The sequence below is a fragment of the Ylistrum balloti genome, unplaced genomic scaffold (assembly GCF_031769215.1).
Source record: "Ylistrum balloti isolate Yb309-2 unplaced genomic scaffold, AGI_CSIRO_Ybal_v1 Utg369642, whole genome shotgun sequence".
NCBI lineage: Eukaryota > Metazoa > Mollusca > Bivalvia > Pectinida > Pectinidae > Ylistrum > Ylistrum balloti.
The window spans coordinates 586,264-605,021 of NW_026781902.1; the positions used below are offsets into that span (position 1 = coordinate 586,264).

Sequence of the window (18,758 nt, forward strand, 5' to 3'; positions counted from 1 at the left end):
AACGCATTTTCAGGAATTTTGTTCAAGTGACAACCTAGGCCTTCCAGGAAAATCATACTTGGTCTCGTTTTGAAGACGTGAGTTAAGCTCGCTTTTGAATTCTTTATATACAATTAAGATAGATCCTAAACGTGCTGTTTCAAACCTGTTCATTTCCAAATACACTAAGTTAAAAATGCCAGCGAATTTAGGCGACTTCATGAAACCAATTTGAGAAATACGCCAAAGTAAAGAAGGTGGGCGTATCTTTCCCAAAAAGCAGGCCTTCAAACGGTATTATGTCCAAATTTGACAACATATGAAAATTGGATGTCACGTGATATTGTCGGTCTGAGCTCCGTCAGGTACTTCGCATCGTAAAATTAATCAGCAAAGACTAGAAAAGTTAGTTTTTAATTTGCAGCTGAGTGGAACATTGAGAAATGTGGATTTACTGAATACCTTTACAATTTCTATTCATTACATGATATGTGACTCGCCAGTAATTATTTAGAATTGACAAAGGTAGAAAATGTCAGGGTTTTTTATATTACGTTATTGGTTTCGTCTGTAAACTTACTCTCGTTGACCTTGAAGACGGTGACGGTCAGATTTTTTTTCACCTAACAAATTACATACGTACACGTGTATGTCCAAGTATTACCAAGTAGGTTTCTATGGAGATTATATTTAGAGACACACGAGTGAATATATATAAAAATCTGTAGAGTTTAATACAGTTAATAATGAATTAAACTGAATCATACAACGGTTTTGTCCATCTAGCACCCGTCAGTGATATTAATGGCATAAATTTCAAATTCTTGTATATATATAGTCCTATATTTTGACATAGGTTTGGAAATATGAAAGACTGACTCGTCTGTTTATTCCGGACATTACTAGTTAAGGTCTAATGTCTATATAAGTTTTATGCAATCTTCTCCTTGACAGATACATGTTGATATAAATGTTAAATTTTAAAGTCATGCGAGCTGTATGAGATTTAATAAATCCACAAATGTACCACCTATAAGTTTAACTATAATCGAAGTATTTATTATTTTTAATTAGCTGTTGTGATTAGTCATTGTATCAATCTGATATATTTTTCAAAATGTGGCAAACATAAAAACTGTTATCATAGTGGGATGGTAACCCTTTTAATTTCACTTTCTAATATTCGCCGACAGGGGAATACAATGTACTGTATATCTACCCGCTAATTTTCTGTTAGGATGGGGCGGCATTCACATATGACATTAAATTTACGAAACTAAAATATATAAGTAACTTATGACGAAAGCAGGCAATAGTTGGAAGACGTTAAGTAGGAAAATGGCACGTGACTTTTAAAAAGGTAGTAAATAAACACTAAAACGTTGCTTATAAGATATAGCTTTATTGCATATAGGAATATTCCTGAATAATTGAAAATAATCAGTATGATAGACTTTTAACAACTTTTAGACGATAAAATGTTTGCACTTACAAGAATACATTTAGCGTAAAGTACATCTGACGGAATATCAGATACCACGATATTCCCTATCTCTGGCATGGCGTCCATTAACCACTGACCACCGGGGGAATTTTCGACTGGTGTCCGAGCTGTATCCATTACAGTCTTATCTCTCCTATTATCATAACATGCTAAGTAACTTCGTTAACGCTAATCAGAAACCGGTAATTAGGTGAGAGGCAGGCAGTCAAATTAGTCACATGATAAGTGGACGGGTCAGTGTTAAGTAGAGACAGCGGGTCAAACAGAGAGAGTTTCATGTTCATTCGTATCAGTTGAACGGAGTTCGCTCTTCGATCTCTATTTCACGTCACAGAGCAAGGATATGTATAGCAAGGCCATGTCACGTGGTGATAGTACGTGCCCTTGGTAAGGCCGTGACACATGGTGATAGCTTGTGTCTATGGTAAGGCCGTGACACATGATGATAACTTGTGTCTATGGTAAGGCCGTGACACATGGTGATAGCTTGTGTCTATGGTAAGGCCGTGTAACATGGTGATAGCTCGTCTCTATGGTAAGGCCCTGTCACTTGGTGTTAGCTCGTCTCTATGGTAAGGCATTGTCATGTGGTAATAACTCGTGTATACAACAAGGCCCTGTCACATCGTAATAGCTCTTGTCTATGATTAAGTCGTGCCACCTTATGAAAGTTTGTTTTGGGTCTTGTATATTTGCTTTTATGAATAAGTCTCGCTCCCCCTCCTCGTTTCGTTATTAGTGTTCTCTCCTCCCCCGTCTCTCTATCCCTAGTACTAGACCGGTTTCCCACCCTACCTGTATTATCCCTCTGCTCCCCTCTCCGTCTCTCTATCCCTAGTACTAGACCGGTTTCCCACCTTCCCTGTACTATCCCTCTGTTCCCCTCCCCGTCTCTCTATCCCTAGTACTAGACCGGTTTCCCACCTTCCCTGTACTATCCCTCTGTTCCCCTCCCCGTCTCTCTATCCCTAGTACTAGACCGGTTTCCCACAACCCCTGTACTATCCCTATGCTCTCCTCTCTACCCTCTCTATATCCCTAGTACCAGCTCGGTTCCCCACCCTCCGTGTATTGTCCCTCTGCTCTCTTCCCCGTCTCTAAATCATAAAATCATGGCCAGCTCCCGTGCATCACTCCGCCTGTCGGGTTAAGTTGCGGCCAGGTCCCAAGCTACATAGATAACGTCCAAAGTCGAAGGTCTGCTAACGGCATCAATGACACCCGATAGCGACATATCAGCTTTGTTTAATGTTTCGTATTAAAACAAGATTACACGGTGAATGATAAACCCTATAGAAAATGTGTTTAAAATGGAAAGTAGACCACCCGTGTTAACATGGCATTGATGTGTGAACGTTCTTAGCGAGAAGAATTTAATTGACAGAAGTTTTAGTTTTAAGTTTGCCTTTAACCAGTGTAATTGGCAAGGGAGAGCCGGTTAGGTTTCCATGTAATCCCTTATCAACTGTATAGATTTAATTCAACCCTCTGACACGTACAGTGTGCTTATTTTCCCCTTTATTCTTTCTATCCACTCTCATTCGTTTAACTGATGTGATCCTGATTTTGGACCTAAGTCTATGAGTCTAACCTTCCTACCATTTCAATCCAGATTGGCTAATTACCTTACCTCTTCTTTTCAAAGTTTACTTATGCTCTAATACATCTTTGTTAGGTATCTGCAAGCTTACACGTCAAGCCTTTTCTACACAGAACCTCCTTGTAATATCTGTTGGCTACCACGCTGAATAATATACAGGAGGCATGGCTTATACTACCCAGAGCAATTGGGGCAAAGGATCCAGCTAAGGACTATTCGTGAACGTAGCTCCATACGAAACACAAACCTCCACGGGAACCACGCTCCTCAGATTCAGCATTCTGTACCAGCATTTTTGGGCCAATTAGAGTAAACTGAGCTATGAACAAACAAATATCATGATTCTAGGCCGTTTAGGTAATCAGATGAATTTATAGAAGTTTTCAATAAATTTGACTCCTGTAACCTTGAACTTGGTTCGAGGTGTTTTCTTTTTCTTTTTGTAAACCTTACTTGGCTTTAGCCCAGACGTTTTCAGATCATTTGCATAGATCTGACCCTGTGACCCTGAATATAGGTCAATGTCATTTGGTTTTGAAAAAAAAAATCAGAAAGCCTCGTTCCAGTTATCAGTTGAATATGATGACTGTTGACCACTGGGTTACTGATTAATTAATTAAATAATGAATTTATTAAGAGGTGATTAGAGAAAAGTATTGACGACGGACGGACGACAGACAGATACTGTAACACAGCATTAGCTGACTTGGCCCCTCAGGCCAGGTGAGTTTCAAAATGTGCATGCTCATCTGCATATATATTGAAATAGGTTCATAGGCGCACAGGAACTGTCAGAACAAGATGTGAGTAATTCAGTTGAATATTGTTTATGTTTTTGAAATCTTGTTTAAACTAGAATACCTCCCAAAAGATACCCTTAATTGGTACCCATGACAACCGATATATTCAAATCTGTATCTCCTGTCACTTAAATGATCCTATGCCGATTTTCAAGTTAATCAAAGAATATTTCAATGTGGACCAAACCGGAGCATCTATTGTATTACCATTGAAAAGGTTTTGATAACACCTTAATGGTAAATCATAGGGAAGGATAAATTTCGAAATTCAATTAACATTAGAATCAATAATCGATCTGAGGAGCACTTTACAACGCCATGTAATAAAATACTATGTGTGACTTGGTTGTATCAGTATCTGTGTACTACTGTTTGGATAGTCTTGTGGTTGATGTCGTCTGTATATCACTGTTATCATCTGTTTTGACAATGCAGCGATTGTGTACCAGTAGAATACTTCTGTCATTATCAATGACCTCAAGTTACCACAATTTATCATCAATCATACTGCTAAAAATTCAGAACTAATATGACACTGTTATAGATATCTGAGAACGTGAAATTAACAGAGCTTCAAGACGAATAAAGATCGAATATCAGACATATTGACCCAGTATCCATCTTCCCTGTGAATTGAAGTCTCCAAGAAAACTTGAATGATGTTAAGTTGTGTATCGGGCTGGGTACCAGGATCAAGAATTAACATACCTTAACCTTGACCTTTCAACTTTGACACCCTAACTTGTTTATGATATTATGACTATTCATAAGAATGTGACGTTTGATCAAATTCCTAGCACGAATATAGTAGAAAGAATGCAGACTAGAATTTCTAAAAAAAAAAAAAAAAAAATTAGAAAAAAAGTGACCTTGACCCTAAACCCATGAAAATATAACAACTTTTCTCATTCCATTAAAGAGTTCAGAATGTCTCAACTTGGTTTTACAAACATTTTACACGGATGAGATCAATACGTCTGAATATTTTACACGGATGAGATCTATATGTCTGAACATTTTACAGGGATGAGATCTATACGTCTGAACATTTTACAGGGATGAGATCAATATGTCTGAATATTTTACAGGGATGAGATCTATACGTCTGAACATTTTACAGGAATGAGATCTATACTCTGAATATTTTACACGGATAAGATCTATATATCTGAATATTTTACACGGATGAAATCTATACGCCTGAACATTTTACACGGATGAGATGTATACGTCTGAACATTTTACAGAAATGAGATCTATACGTCTGAACATTTTACAGAAATGAGATCTATACGTCTGAACATTTTACAGAAATGAGATCTATACGTCTGAACATTTTACACGGATGAGATCTATACGTCTGAACATTTTACAGGAATGAGATGTGTACGTCTGAACATATTACAGAAATGAGATCTATACGTCTGAACATTTTACAGGGATGAGATCTATACGTCTGAACATTTTACAGAAATGAGATCTATACGTCTGAACATTTTACACGGATGAGATCTATACGTCTGAACATTTTACAGGAATGAGATGTGTACGTCTGAACATTTTACACGGATGGGATCTATATGTCTGAACATATTACAGAAATGAGATGTATACATCTGAACATTTTACAGGAATGAGATCAATACGTCTGAATATTTCACATTGATGAGATCTATACGTCTGAATATTTTACACGGATGAGATCTATATGTCTCAACATTTTAAAGGAATGAGATCTATACGTCTGAACTTTTTACAGAAATGAGATCTATACGTCTGAACATTTTACAGAAATGAGATCTATACGTCTGAATATTTTACACGGATGAGATCTATATGTCTCAACATTTTACAAGAATGAGATCTTTACGTCTGAACATTTTACACGAATGAGATCTTTACGTCTGAACATTTTACACGGATGAGATCTATATGTCTTAACATATTACAGGAATGAGATCTATACGTCTGAACATTTTACACGGATGAGATCTATACGTCTGAACATTTTACAGATATGAGATCTATACGTCTGAACATTTTACACGGATGAGATCTATACGTCTGAATATTTTACACGGATGAGATCTATATGTCTCAACATTTTACAAGAATGAGATCTATACGTCTGAACATTTTACACGGATGAGATCTATACGTCTGAATATTTTACACGGATGAGATCTATATGTCTGAATATTTTACACGGATGAGATCTATATGTCTGAATATTTTACACGGATGAGATCTATACGTCTGAATATTTTACACGGATGAGATCTATATGTCTGAATATTTTACACGGATGAGATCTATATGTCTGAATATTTTACACGGATGAGATCTATATGTCTGAATATTTTACACGGATGAGATCTATATGTCTGAATATTTTACACGGATGAGATCTATACGTCTGAACTTTTTACAGAAATGAGATCTATACGTCTGAACATTTTACACGGATGAGATCTATACGTCTGAATATTTTACACGGATGAGATCAATACGTCTGAACATTTTACACGGATGAGATCTATACTCTGAATATTTTACACGGATGAGATCTATATGTCTGAACATTTTACAAGAATGAGATCTATACGTCTGAATATTTTACACGGATGAGATCTATACTCTGAATATTTTACACGGATGAGATCTATACTCTGAATATTTTACACGGATGAGATCTTTACGTCTGAACATTTTACAGAAATGAGATCTATACGTCTGAACATTTTACACGGATGAGATCTATACGTCTGAATATTTTACACGGATGAGATCTATATGTCTGAACATTTTACACGGATGGGATCTATATGTCTGAACATATTACAGAAATGAGATGTATACGTCTGAACATTTTACAGGAATGAGATGTATACGTCTGAATATTTTACACAGATGAGATCTATACGTCTGAATATTTTACAGAAATGAGATCTATACGTCTGAATATTTTACACGGATGAGATCAATACGCCTGAACATTTTACAGGAATGAGATGTGTACGTCTGAACATTTTACAGGAATGAGATGTATACGCCTGAACATTTTACACAGATGAAATCTATATGTCTCAACATTTTACACGGATGAGATCTATATGTCTGAACATTTTACACAGATGAGATCTATATGTCTGAACATTTTACGTCGATCCTATCTCATTTTTTACAACTAAAACTCGCTAATTTTGAGAACGTTATCTATGTTCATGTATCAACATTAATATATACTTGTTTAAATTTGAAGATTAATGATACACTTTATGTGAAACCTATAGATAATTACTTATTGTGAAATTGTAATGATATCCTGTTTTCAAACCTGGTACTGTAATACCAGCAAGTAAACTGACAATCAGTAACGATGTTTTAAACAAAAGTAAAGGGATGTAGTGTATATACAACAAAGGCTTATTCAGTCATTCAGTTTAAGACCCGACTGAAGTGAAGGCCACAAAAGTTTTAGTATAGATTCTCGGAGACTTTAGTTAAGGTCACACCGACCTCAGTAAAGGTTATAGTGAAAGACACATAGACTTTAGTTAAGGTCACACCGACCTCAGTAAAGGTTTTAGTGAAAGACACATAGACTTTAGTTAAGGTCACACCGACCTTAGTAAAGGTTTTAGTGAAAGACACATAGACTTTAGTTAAGGTCACACCGACCTTAGTAAAGGTTAAAGTGAAGGTCCAATCTACTTAATTGAAGGTCACAGCTTCTTTATGACGTCACTCCGACTCAAATGAAGTTCTTAGTGAAGGATACACAGACTTAAGTGAATGTCACAGCGAATTTTGTGAAGGTCACATCGGCTTTAGTGAATGTCTTAGTAGAGGTCATAGCGACTTAATTGAAGGTCACACCGGCTATAATGACAGTCACTCCGACTTCAGTGTGGAAGACACATAGACTCTAGTGAAAGTAACATCGACTTTATTAAAAGTGACAGGGACTTTATTAAAAGTGACACCGACTTTAGTGACTGTCTTTGTTGATGTCAAATATACTTTATGGAAAGTGACATCGACTATAGTGAAGGTCTTAATGAAGGTCAAACATACATAATCAAGGACAAACCGATCACTTGTTTACATATTTCAGCGATAAACACTTTGATCAGGTTAAATTTCGAACGTGTCAATTTCACTGATAAGATTATACCGTGTGCAGACTGTACAAATCCATATTATCTTTATTGAGGAAATGCGTAATTATGAAATACAAAAATGCACCGGACACTTATCAGCTGACGACAATACAACGTGGACCCAGCTCATTTAATCCCTAGCTTCAGGAAACAGGTCTGCCTAGGAAGTAACTACTCTGTGAAAACCCATGGGTTTGTATAAGACTAAACGTATCCGTATAGCTCATAACAAGAGATTTTAGTGACACGGTGTATAGAAATCATCACAGTCATTAAAATGAATAACAAATACAGTTCAGTTTTCTTCACGTGCGTTTTAATTCATTTGGAGACGTTTGGACATTCACAGCTGATTGGAGAAGAAAAGAAGTACGCTTTCATGGAACAAGCCATGTTAGAACGAATGAGGACAACAATGGTGAGAATGGTGAAATCGCTGGAAGCAAGGATAGAACGTCTGGAAGAGGACAACAAACGGATCTTAGAAGAATTAAAATCAAAGACATGCAATGTAGAAAATCTCATATCAGGTAAGGCAGATATAGCCGGTATTGAAAGATAAGGTCAGGGTGTGATTTCCTGCTTAAGCAAATACATATGCTTTTGCTTATTGGAATTAGCATTTCAAAAATCCATCAAGGTCTTTATTAATGGTAATATATAAGATATGATAAACAGGTTAAATATTACATGGTGGTAATTTGTATTTCATAATTTCAGATTTTAAAAGAAGTGAATGTCCAAAAATGACGTTGTAGTAATGCGAAGCCATATGGAACTATTTTATATGGTTATTAAAACGTTTGAAATCATAAAATTAGATATTGTTATCAAGACATCATACATGAATGAAATGTAAATATTGTTGAGGATAACATACTGTGTCATAGTGATAAAGTTTACCAGGTTTGATGAACATCTTCAGGCTGGTTTTATGTTTACAGTTTATACAGTCGAATCTCACCATCTTTACCTCATGTGACTCGAAGACGCCGTGTTATTCCGAAGTATTTCACCAGTCTCTGTCAAACTTTACACAAATCATTCGAACTAACTTCAATCGAATACTCTATAACTTCGAAATTTCCCCGTGGTCCCGCCAGGTTCGAGATAACGAAGCTCGACCTCCTGACACTACGACTTTCTACCTGTGTAAGATTGATCAATTCATACGATGCTAGATGGTTAGCATCAATCATAAAGTATATAATATTGTAGTAGATGAATACCTCTTTAGCCATTATACGATATCACGGTCGTTGTTTTTTTCATTATTTTTGGTTTCGTTGTGAGATTGTTTGGTTTCTACATTGAAGACGTGACCAATCACAGACTCTACATTGCATCTAGGTATAAATGATGGGCGTTGTCGATGAATTAAAATACGTTTGGTAATTTACCAGTTTTGAAAACCTGTTCTTATACTCATTTACAAGAACCACTACATAAGTTTGTTTACATTTCTGTATCTAGTGTTTGGTATTAACCATACCTTCTTGTATGTGCCGAACCCGTTTCTTTTCAATCTGTGTCAGTGAATTGAATCCTGAAATCTTTAAAGCCTCTGAGCGATATCATATTTAGCGCTTTTGGCGCTAAAGCTACTGCGCTAACGATTACTGCGCTTACGATACTGCGCTAAAACAGGAATGCGCTAATTACGGTTTCTTTATAGTTTTAATACCTGGCATAATAAGTACTTGTAAAGTATGTTGTATATCGGTCAAAGTGACTCCTCATACTAAACTTATTATTTCATATTTGAACAGAAAGGACGAACGGCTGTCCCACGTCAAAATCCTGCGTAATCCGGGACCTCCAGTGTAAGTGTTATGATCTCTTCTTCTGGGGTACCATTGCTCTTTTCAGAGAATTCAACTTTGCAAAAAGACATGATAGAAATGTTGACGAAACGGAATCAGTTCTGCCCTTAGGGTAGCGTCATATGTCTGGAAAAAACTGGAATGTGTCGTTATTTTCTAGCAATTTAACGTTTCAAATTAGTAAAGAAATAATAGGTTTCTCAGCTTTTTTCAAAATACCCTAAAGTAAATGTGACCCCTACCCTAGAGGACCCAGGGACCTGGCTTAAATTATCTACTATAAATGAATAAATGGCATTTATAGAACAAAAGATTTTTTAAATATGAGAAAATTACCCTTTTTGGGTCCGATAACTCAATCACCGTCGAGGAACAGGGACTCCCCTTTTTCACAGATAGATTCCTTTCCCCTAATTATAATTTGTTGACAAGTTTGGTTAAATGTTCTCAGTTGTTATCAAAAGAGGCTCTATAACTGTACAGATAGGTCATCTTTACACGTCAGATGGACTGAAATTTTAGTATTCAAATAGATATAGACCGATATCGCTTTTCCGGTCTCGTATATACTGATGGAAAAGGCGATAATACGACTACCTAACTACTGCATTTCCTCATAACCAACAACAGGCTTTCCAAAGAGGACTAAGTTGTTTGGCGGCGCCTTTTAGCCTGCACGTGTCTACAAAAGAGAACTTTAAACAAAAATAGTAATAATTTACTTCGTTTCTTAATACATCTTGTATTGATTCAAACATATTTCATTATCAGTACAAGATAAATGGATCAGAGACAAGTTCTAGCAACTTATGAACTCTTGAAATTACAAATAATTAACATACTGCACGTGGCATATTTATATTATAGATATGGAGATAAGTAATCCGTAGACGTACAATTGTAAGTTTAAATCATTTTGTCAAAAGGAGGAAAAGATGAGATGATAGGATAGAGAGAAAAGAAGAGAAAAAGAGATAGTATAGATTTAATATCAATTTTAGATCATTTGTTATTTTATTACTTTTATCTGAGTCCGTAATAACACGTCATATTACGTTACAATCAAATGCTGTAATCCGTGCCTAGCAGACGATATTGCCTTAATTGCTACAGTTCAAAGGCATTGCAAATTCTATTAGATACTGCAAATAATTATTCTGTAAGATGGTACTCTACCTCTAAATGCTGAGTGCTTAATTTTCGCGGAAACTGTTATGTCTACCGTAGGAAAAAACAAAGAAATTCAAGCTTCCATTCGCTAAATCAGAGTCACGCTTAGGTACAGTTATATCTGCTATTGAGAGAGCTTGTTGTAAAGAATGGAAACTGCTTAACACCGTCACGAGACTAGACACAGTATCAACTCTTATAAAAATTGTCTCGTCACTTTTATGTAAATTATTTCTGAAGCTCGTTTGCTGCTATAAAAATTACTGTGTTCAGAAAGAGCCTGATCGAAATGTTATTCTGTAGGTATAAGTCACTTTCTACCAGTTCCAGAAAAGTTTGGAATTTTTTATCTTGGTGTGTTGTTTCATTCTTATGAGGGAACTGTTTTGAAATCAGAGTTTTCATAAATATTGAATAGAGTATATCAAACATTTCAGAAGCCACGGTGTAGAATATGTGCTGTCGTAGCACCTTTAAAATGCATCACCCTTTATGTAGGTACTTTCCATTACCTCCTCTTTGATTGTCTTAAGTTCTTCATTGTCTTCAAACTATATCAATCATGGACGCGTCAACCATGTCTAGACTCTATTGTCATCCTTTGGTCGGTAGAGAGTGCGTGTTATGGTTTGGTTTGGGTTACAATAGACGCATAAGATAAGTTGAGAAGTTAGCCTGTCTGTGCTGACAAATTTTCGCGACAAAAAGACGCAAAAAAAATTATCAGCACCATTCCTTTATGTCAACATCTCAAGCACAACAATATAAACATAATGTAGTAATATGACTACTACTTATTTGTTGTTTATGTAAAACTACGTGTTTAAACAAGAGAAAGTACTATATAATCACACATGTGACAACCACCAATCATTCTGAGAGACTGTTACAGTGTATAAAAATTTTGTCTTCAGGTCCCCGATTTTACATGGATCCGGCTACTCTGAATACGCAGAAGGCATACCTGTCCAGTGATAAACTGACACTGACCAATAGACGAATGAACACGTCCTACGAATGGCCAGTAGGGACTGCACGAAAGCACCAAGGAGCACGCGGTTCCATCGTGTTTACAAACACAGACAAAATATTCTTCGAAGCTGATATCTTTTACCGAATAGAAGCAAATTTATCCTCAACTAATTTGGTTTTTGAGGTAGCATTTGCAACAGAAAAAGCGATTGGGAAAAGTCACTATGTCGGTCGGCAAAATGGGGCTTGGTCTATCAGCGCGCATAATTCTGGTAGAGAGGGTGTCAAACTCTTTTTCAAAAGTAATGGAGGCTCTATCGTGTACAATGAAACTCTCAGTAACGCCAATTCCGGGACAGAAAAAAACTTGAAACTTGGATTCTACATAAACAGAGTGGCCAGGATTATTTCTGTGTTTGACATTGGTATGAACAGGAAAATATATACATTCATAGATGTGGATGACCAGCAGGCACTGTGGCCTGTGTTTGGTGTTTATCAAGCTAGTAAAACAGATGTACGTCTGATTCTAAACACTCAAGAGAACATATCAAGACTGCCATGCGATGTGTGTTAGAGCAAATTCAAGCTACATGATTAAAAAGGTTTTTTAACAGAGGAGAAGAAAGACAAACATCTTTATCATGATTTATAAAGATTTTTTATCACTAAGAGAGAATTTAGAATAATCATTCTTCAAATTCCAAGTTTTTATTGTTATTTGGACAAGAGGTTTGTGTTGTAAAACAAATCCGTCCTTTTAAAATTTCATTTTGTTTTCTTGAGAAACGTCAACCAACCACAACACAGAGAACAGAGATATGTGCCGTATACATGTGTGTCGATAAAGATTTGAGATACTGAGTTAGACTTTGGTATAACACATGTACGAAATAAACAATATGTCATAGAAGGTGGTCAGCGCCACGTGGTTATAAGTCATTGTTCATCGATATTTCATCTATACAGAAATATGCAACAACATGTTAGAAAATCAGAAAACAGATTTAGATTCGACAACGATGGTTTCAGTTTTTTTATTTTTCATTTACTAAAGGCCCATCAGCACAGAAACAGGACGCGTACAATTGTTTTTTACTTAGTTTGGAAGGCGTGGTAAAAGATTGATGTCAAAATTATGAATGCCACAATGTATGTTTACTACCAGATTCTTCAAAGTCTTAAAAGAGTACTCGTCATTCACGTAATTCTAACTTCGTTGTTCAGAAACAGAATATTTGCTGTAGTATCTGAATCCTAAATCTTTATTCATTTTTACACAATATTATCAACATTCTGCATTATAAAAAAATACACTCAGTTCACCCCGATTCTGATGAGAGTGTATCTTGGAAGATAAAATCCAGAGATCAAAGTGAAAACCGCCGAAAAGGGATCAGGGCCGGTTGTTTTAACAGGGACCAGTAAATCCAGGCTTGGCCACTTTACTAAGGAAACCAGCGTCGTACATCCGTATTCTCATGGTCCTGATACAAAGATGGCGGACTCGTCTTTCAGAGCCAATTATGTGGGCCGACACGCCGAGAGAGATGTATTGTAGAAACAGTAGAATAAACATATGTTTTTGCAGACCTTTAAACTCCAACATATGTTTTACAAACAAGAAAACGAAACACTAACCGATAGAGAATAACATCACTAATCAAGACCCGTGTACAGACAGGTTTTCTTTCAGACTCCGTGAAATCTCCTACTTTCTGTGCCATGCTTTAATCAGTATAAAGTTTCCCTGGCGCTCTACTGTTTGTTTGTTCAGTTGAGCTGATTGGGAAACAAGTGCTTAGTTTTCGCTAATATTTGCATTTCTTCATGCAAGGCAAAGCCTTTTAGATTACTTGTACTGTCGCTCAGATTTTCACTACCTAAGCGCCAACAGGAAACGCCTGGCTACGTTACAGTGAACTTTCCCCGCTGACATCTCATTATGAACATCTCCACTCAGCTCACTTCCCGTGTCTTGTCGGCCCAATTTCATAATTTCCCCTGTACATCCATCATTGATTATATACATTTTTTGTATATCTCCAGTAATACACCAAGCTAACCATTCATAACGACATCTAGATAGATATTATGATTTGTTTAAAATTCTTACGAACACTGGCACGAGTTTGGCATACACACCCCGAATTTGTATTCTTTAAAGATGTTCAAGATACATCAACAATCAAACTAATTAAACTCCTTGTTAATAACATTATCTTCCATGTCGTGTACGTTTCTTTATTTATCTGTTATTTTTGTTCAAAATTTGAAGGAGTCTTAGAAGAACAGTATATTAGTTCCTTTTATTATTTTTTTCTATTTGGTTCATATTTAAAAGTGCTTAATGAATTAAGATCAGCAAAACCTTGTGCCTTTATCATTATAATTGTACAGTAATGTGGTGATCAGTTTGTAGATAATGATAATTGTACAGTAATGTGGTGATCAGTTTGTAGATAATGATAATTGTACAATAATATTGTGAGTAGTTTGTAGATGATGATAATTGTACAATACTATTGTGATCAGTTTGTAGATGATGATAATTGTACAATAATATTGTGATCAGTTTGTAGATGATGATAATTGTACAATAATATTGTGATCAGTTTGTAGAGTATGATAATTGTACAATAATATTGTGATCAGTTTGTAGATGATGATAATTGTACAATAATATTGTGATCAGTTTGTAGATGATGATAATTGTACAATAATATTGTGATCAGTTTGTAGATGATGATAATTGTACAATAATATTGTGATCAGTTTGTAGATGATGATAATTGTACAATACTATTGTGATCAGTTTGTAGATGATGATAATTGTACAATAATATTGTGATCAGTTTGTAGATGATGATAATTGTACAATAATATTGTGATCAGTTTGTAGATAATTATACTTGTATAGTAATACATGTTATGTTGCTAATATTTTTTCTAACATAATTTGTACATATTTCAGTATAACTATTACATACTCAAATTAAAACAATAAAATGATTTATTTTTTAATCTGATCAATTTTAAGAGTTCAGTATTATTAATATTACATGTTGCAGTCCAACACATGCTATCATGTACAGAAAAACTCATTATATTGTATACAGAAAAATGTGTCTACAGCATATAATATGTTTAGTTATTGTATGATAGTTGTTTTAATCATATTTTAGCCAATGAAATATAGACATATACCTCTTTGATATGCTGTCGAGTACTGAAAAGTTATAATAGTGTCCGCGAAAAGCCTAGTTAGCTTAATCCTTTTACATCTGTTCTAGATATGCCAGTAATTTTGTCATTTTGCTTGTGAAAATGTAATAAACGGAACCTTCGATAGTGTCTCCAGTATTTATAAAATATTTAACAGGTATGTCTAATATTGTAGTATCTTTCACGAGTTATTTCTGAAGACACTATTATATATCCTTGCTACAATTCACACATCAACACTGTTCATTGACTTGAGAGAATGAGGAACATTTCAGATTCATCAATACCATTGATTCATACACAGGACATAATTGTTTTAGTTTATAAATCACACGAGCAACGTCCTCAGACATAATGTTACACCCAGCCATCCATCAATTAAGTTTTAATTTCTACTTCAAAGTATCACCACATTTTCTATGATGCATATCCATGTGTTTTTATTGAAAACGACGGTACCACCAGGCATTCTGACGTCATCACACATGTCCGCATTCATATCGAGCTAGGAAAGAAGTTTCAAAATGAGGGCGGTGTGATGGTTATATAAGATTGTACAAAAGACACACAAGTGAATAAGCACATTTTAATTATTGAGAGTGAGATACAATAGAGATAAACATTAAATTAAATTGTATCACACAGGTGTTTCGTCCTTATAGGACTCGTCAATGAAGCTAAGGGCCTAAAATTTGAAGCTTAAGAGGCGACAACTGAAAATCCAAATTGATCGAAAGAAAAGTCAAATTCTAGACGAGGAAGTGCAGCAGCCCCATGATTTAATAAATTTCGTAATAATAAAACATCTACATAATTTTCATCAACCTGTATATCTCTAAACTCTATTGTGAACTTACTTGTCAGTTGTCGACATCTTAAATGAAACTCGTAACATTTTTCTTTCTATACCAAAACCTTAATCCCATCAATTCTTTCTCTTTAAACTGTAATTTAGATGCACAAAACTGAGGTTCTCTCTTCAATACTATCAGGGAAGTATTGTGCATTATAACGTCCCTGATACTATTCAAATAATATTTTCATAAATATCAAAATGTCAACGTCAAATCCTTGTTTGCCATTTTAGATGGCGAAGCCTACGAAACAACTGGAGGACAGTCCATTATCTGACAGTCAACAGGTGTCCGTGAAGGGTTTAAAGCTAAGGTGAAACGTATCTGACAGTATTATATCATATTACACTGAATTTGTTTTTAAAATTACAAATCAAATTTAAATAACACTGTCCGAATACGAAATGTGTTTTGTAAAGTATACGGTGGTGTGATTTCAGAGGAATTTTATGTTTGCAAAACGGCTGATAACAACATCTTGATATTTAAATCGCTGATGTAATAGCCAATTGAATTATTTTTGAAAGTCATAAAAAATGCTGGTCTTTAATAAAGTTTCCCCCTTTTCCCATTTTTTTTTTTTTTTTTTTTGTGATTTTTTTTATATATATAATTTTTTGGTTTTTTGGTTTTTAACGTTTTTTTTATGATTTTTTTTTTTTTTTTTTTTTTTTTGCTGTTTTTTCGAATCTATGTATTAAATCATTTTTTTAATTATGAAAACTTCTGTATAGCATATTCCTTATTTTACATTTAGGGAAACAGTGTTCTTGTGAGTTGAGTACAATCTTCATGATGTGAAAGGTTTACCACCAATATCAATACTGCTATTTAAACTGCGTTAACTCATGATGATGATATATATATAATCAACTAAAAACATAGATAATTTATCATCGGCAGTACTGATTTCACACAAAAAACAGTGCCCTCATTTCCAGTCTCGTGCTTTATTTTTGTTTGTTTTTTAGAGGGAGGGATGACCTTTCTGTGATAGATATAATTCCTTGAAATTGTTTTCTATTAAATATAGGAAATATGGCAATCCAATTAAGTCAACATTGAAACCAGAAATATTCAATATCTCGTATGTATTAATTGATAATGAAACGTCAATTGTTACTGGCAATAAAGGTAAGTTTGAGTGGGTTAAATATGTACTAACCACATACTTCATACAGAAGATTTCTACCTCGGAATTGAGTTGAGATTGTATCCTGTTACGACGTTGGGGTGTAATTTTTCTTCTGTTAGTTAAAGCTGCTTCGGTTTGTCCGTTTGAACATGGAGAATAAATGGAGAAAGTTATTCCAACTGACGTCTACAAGGTTGAATTTGTCTGTTCTTTACGGAACGCTGAACCGAGTGGCATTTCAAATCAAGCATTTTAAGGCTAGTTGATGGCCTAAAAAGCACATTAACGTCAGAATACCTCCCACGGTTTGTCAGCATGTCTTATTCCAATGCGGTTTGCCGAAACATGCATTGTACATACTCTTGCAAAGAACGGGAAAACTTAAAACTCAGACATTGAATTTTTATGATCTTTAGAGTAATTTGAAAATGTTAAACGATGGAAAACGACAAAGGTGAAACAAAATAAACACACGAAAATTTAAAAAAAAAATGAAAATGTTACCAGGTTGTTGGTACATTAATCTATATCGTCGATGAAGCAGAATACGCTCACCCTTGCGGAACACATTGTCTTAATCTCATCGTACTTTTTTTGTAGGGCACCATTTGATTGTTTTTTCGAATCAAACTTCATGATACTGTATAAAATTATTCTGATATTGGGCTTATAGACGAATATGAAAAACTTTATTCAACTGTACCACTGATATTTATACTAGTATATTTTGCAGTACTTATGGCTGTGAATTCATTCATTAGGTTACCTGATCGCAGTGGGGTTTGGATATTTCATAGGTCAGAAGACTTTAAGTTCGCGTGAATCGAATCGGCGTTTAAGATGAAATGTTACTTCAAAAAGGTATTATGTCGATTAAATTCATTTTGGCAAGCACTATAAATAAATGTCTTAAGCAATGAATTCCTCTCTCCTTTCTTCAAAACAGTTGATAGATCGTGATTTTCTGCTTCTCATTCCCTCTCTATTCTGCTCCTCGTATACAGAAATTTATTATTAGAATCCATTTCAACAGATACCATATGTGAAATACACGGACAGTATAAGTATAAGCTTTATTTTGGCGAGAATAAAAAATCGGCAAAAGCGACATGTATTTAACTCACTTTTGTTTTTCTGTTCGAAACGCTGAAAACAAAAGAGGAATATAAACATGTATTTAATAAATAGCAGTACTTCAGTCTTTTACATGCACTGACATTCGCAACTCTTCTACACTACACTGACATTCGCAACTCTTCTTCAATCACCATATATATGTAAGAGTGTTTGACACAATAAATCTTCACAGTTTCACGATGAGGCTTGTTTACAAATGTTGACTTTCGCTTCGCTGAAATTGGATTTTTATGAACCTAGTAACGGTACAAATGTTGAAACATTTACCAGACACATAAAACACATGTCATCCTCTTCAAAAACTCATAATTGTAAAGTTACATATCTAACGAATTCCAAGAATAACTCTCTTCTTTCTTATTACCACAGCAGATTTATTATAGAAGAAGCAATTTA

General features: G+C 35.0%; 1 protein-coding gene across 1 annotated transcript; it reads left to right on the plus strand.

Moving 5' to 3' along the window:
- Positions 1–8,274: 8,274 nt before the first annotated feature.
- On the plus strand, positions 8,275–14,515 carry LOC132554842 (uncharacterized). The gene is made up of 3 exons (XM_060219168.1): positions 8,275–8,576; positions 9,816–9,869; positions 11,954–14,515. Exons 1-3 carry the CDS (start codon positions 8,324–8,326, stop codon positions 12,586–12,588), a joined length of 942 nt encoding a protein of 313 aa, XP_060075151.1. The 5' UTR covers positions 8,275–8,323; the 3' UTR covers positions 12,589–14,515.
- The last annotated feature ends 4,243 nt before the right edge of the window (positions 14,516–18,758 follow it).

Bases quoted from the DNA above. Each gene is read 5' to 3' on its own strand.
- LOC132554842 (XM_060219168.1), top strand. From the start codon at position 8,324: ATGAATAACAAATACAGTTCAGTTTTCTTCACGTGCGTTTTAATTCAT. The intron at 8,577-9,815 runs GTAAGGCAGATA...ATATTTGAACAG, and splicing joins TGTAGAAAATCTCATATCAG to AAAGGACGAACGGCTGTCCC. The intron at 9,870-11,953 runs GTAAGTGTTATG...TTTTGTCTTCAG, and splicing joins CGTAATCCGGGACCTCCAGT to GTCCCCGATTTTACATGGAT.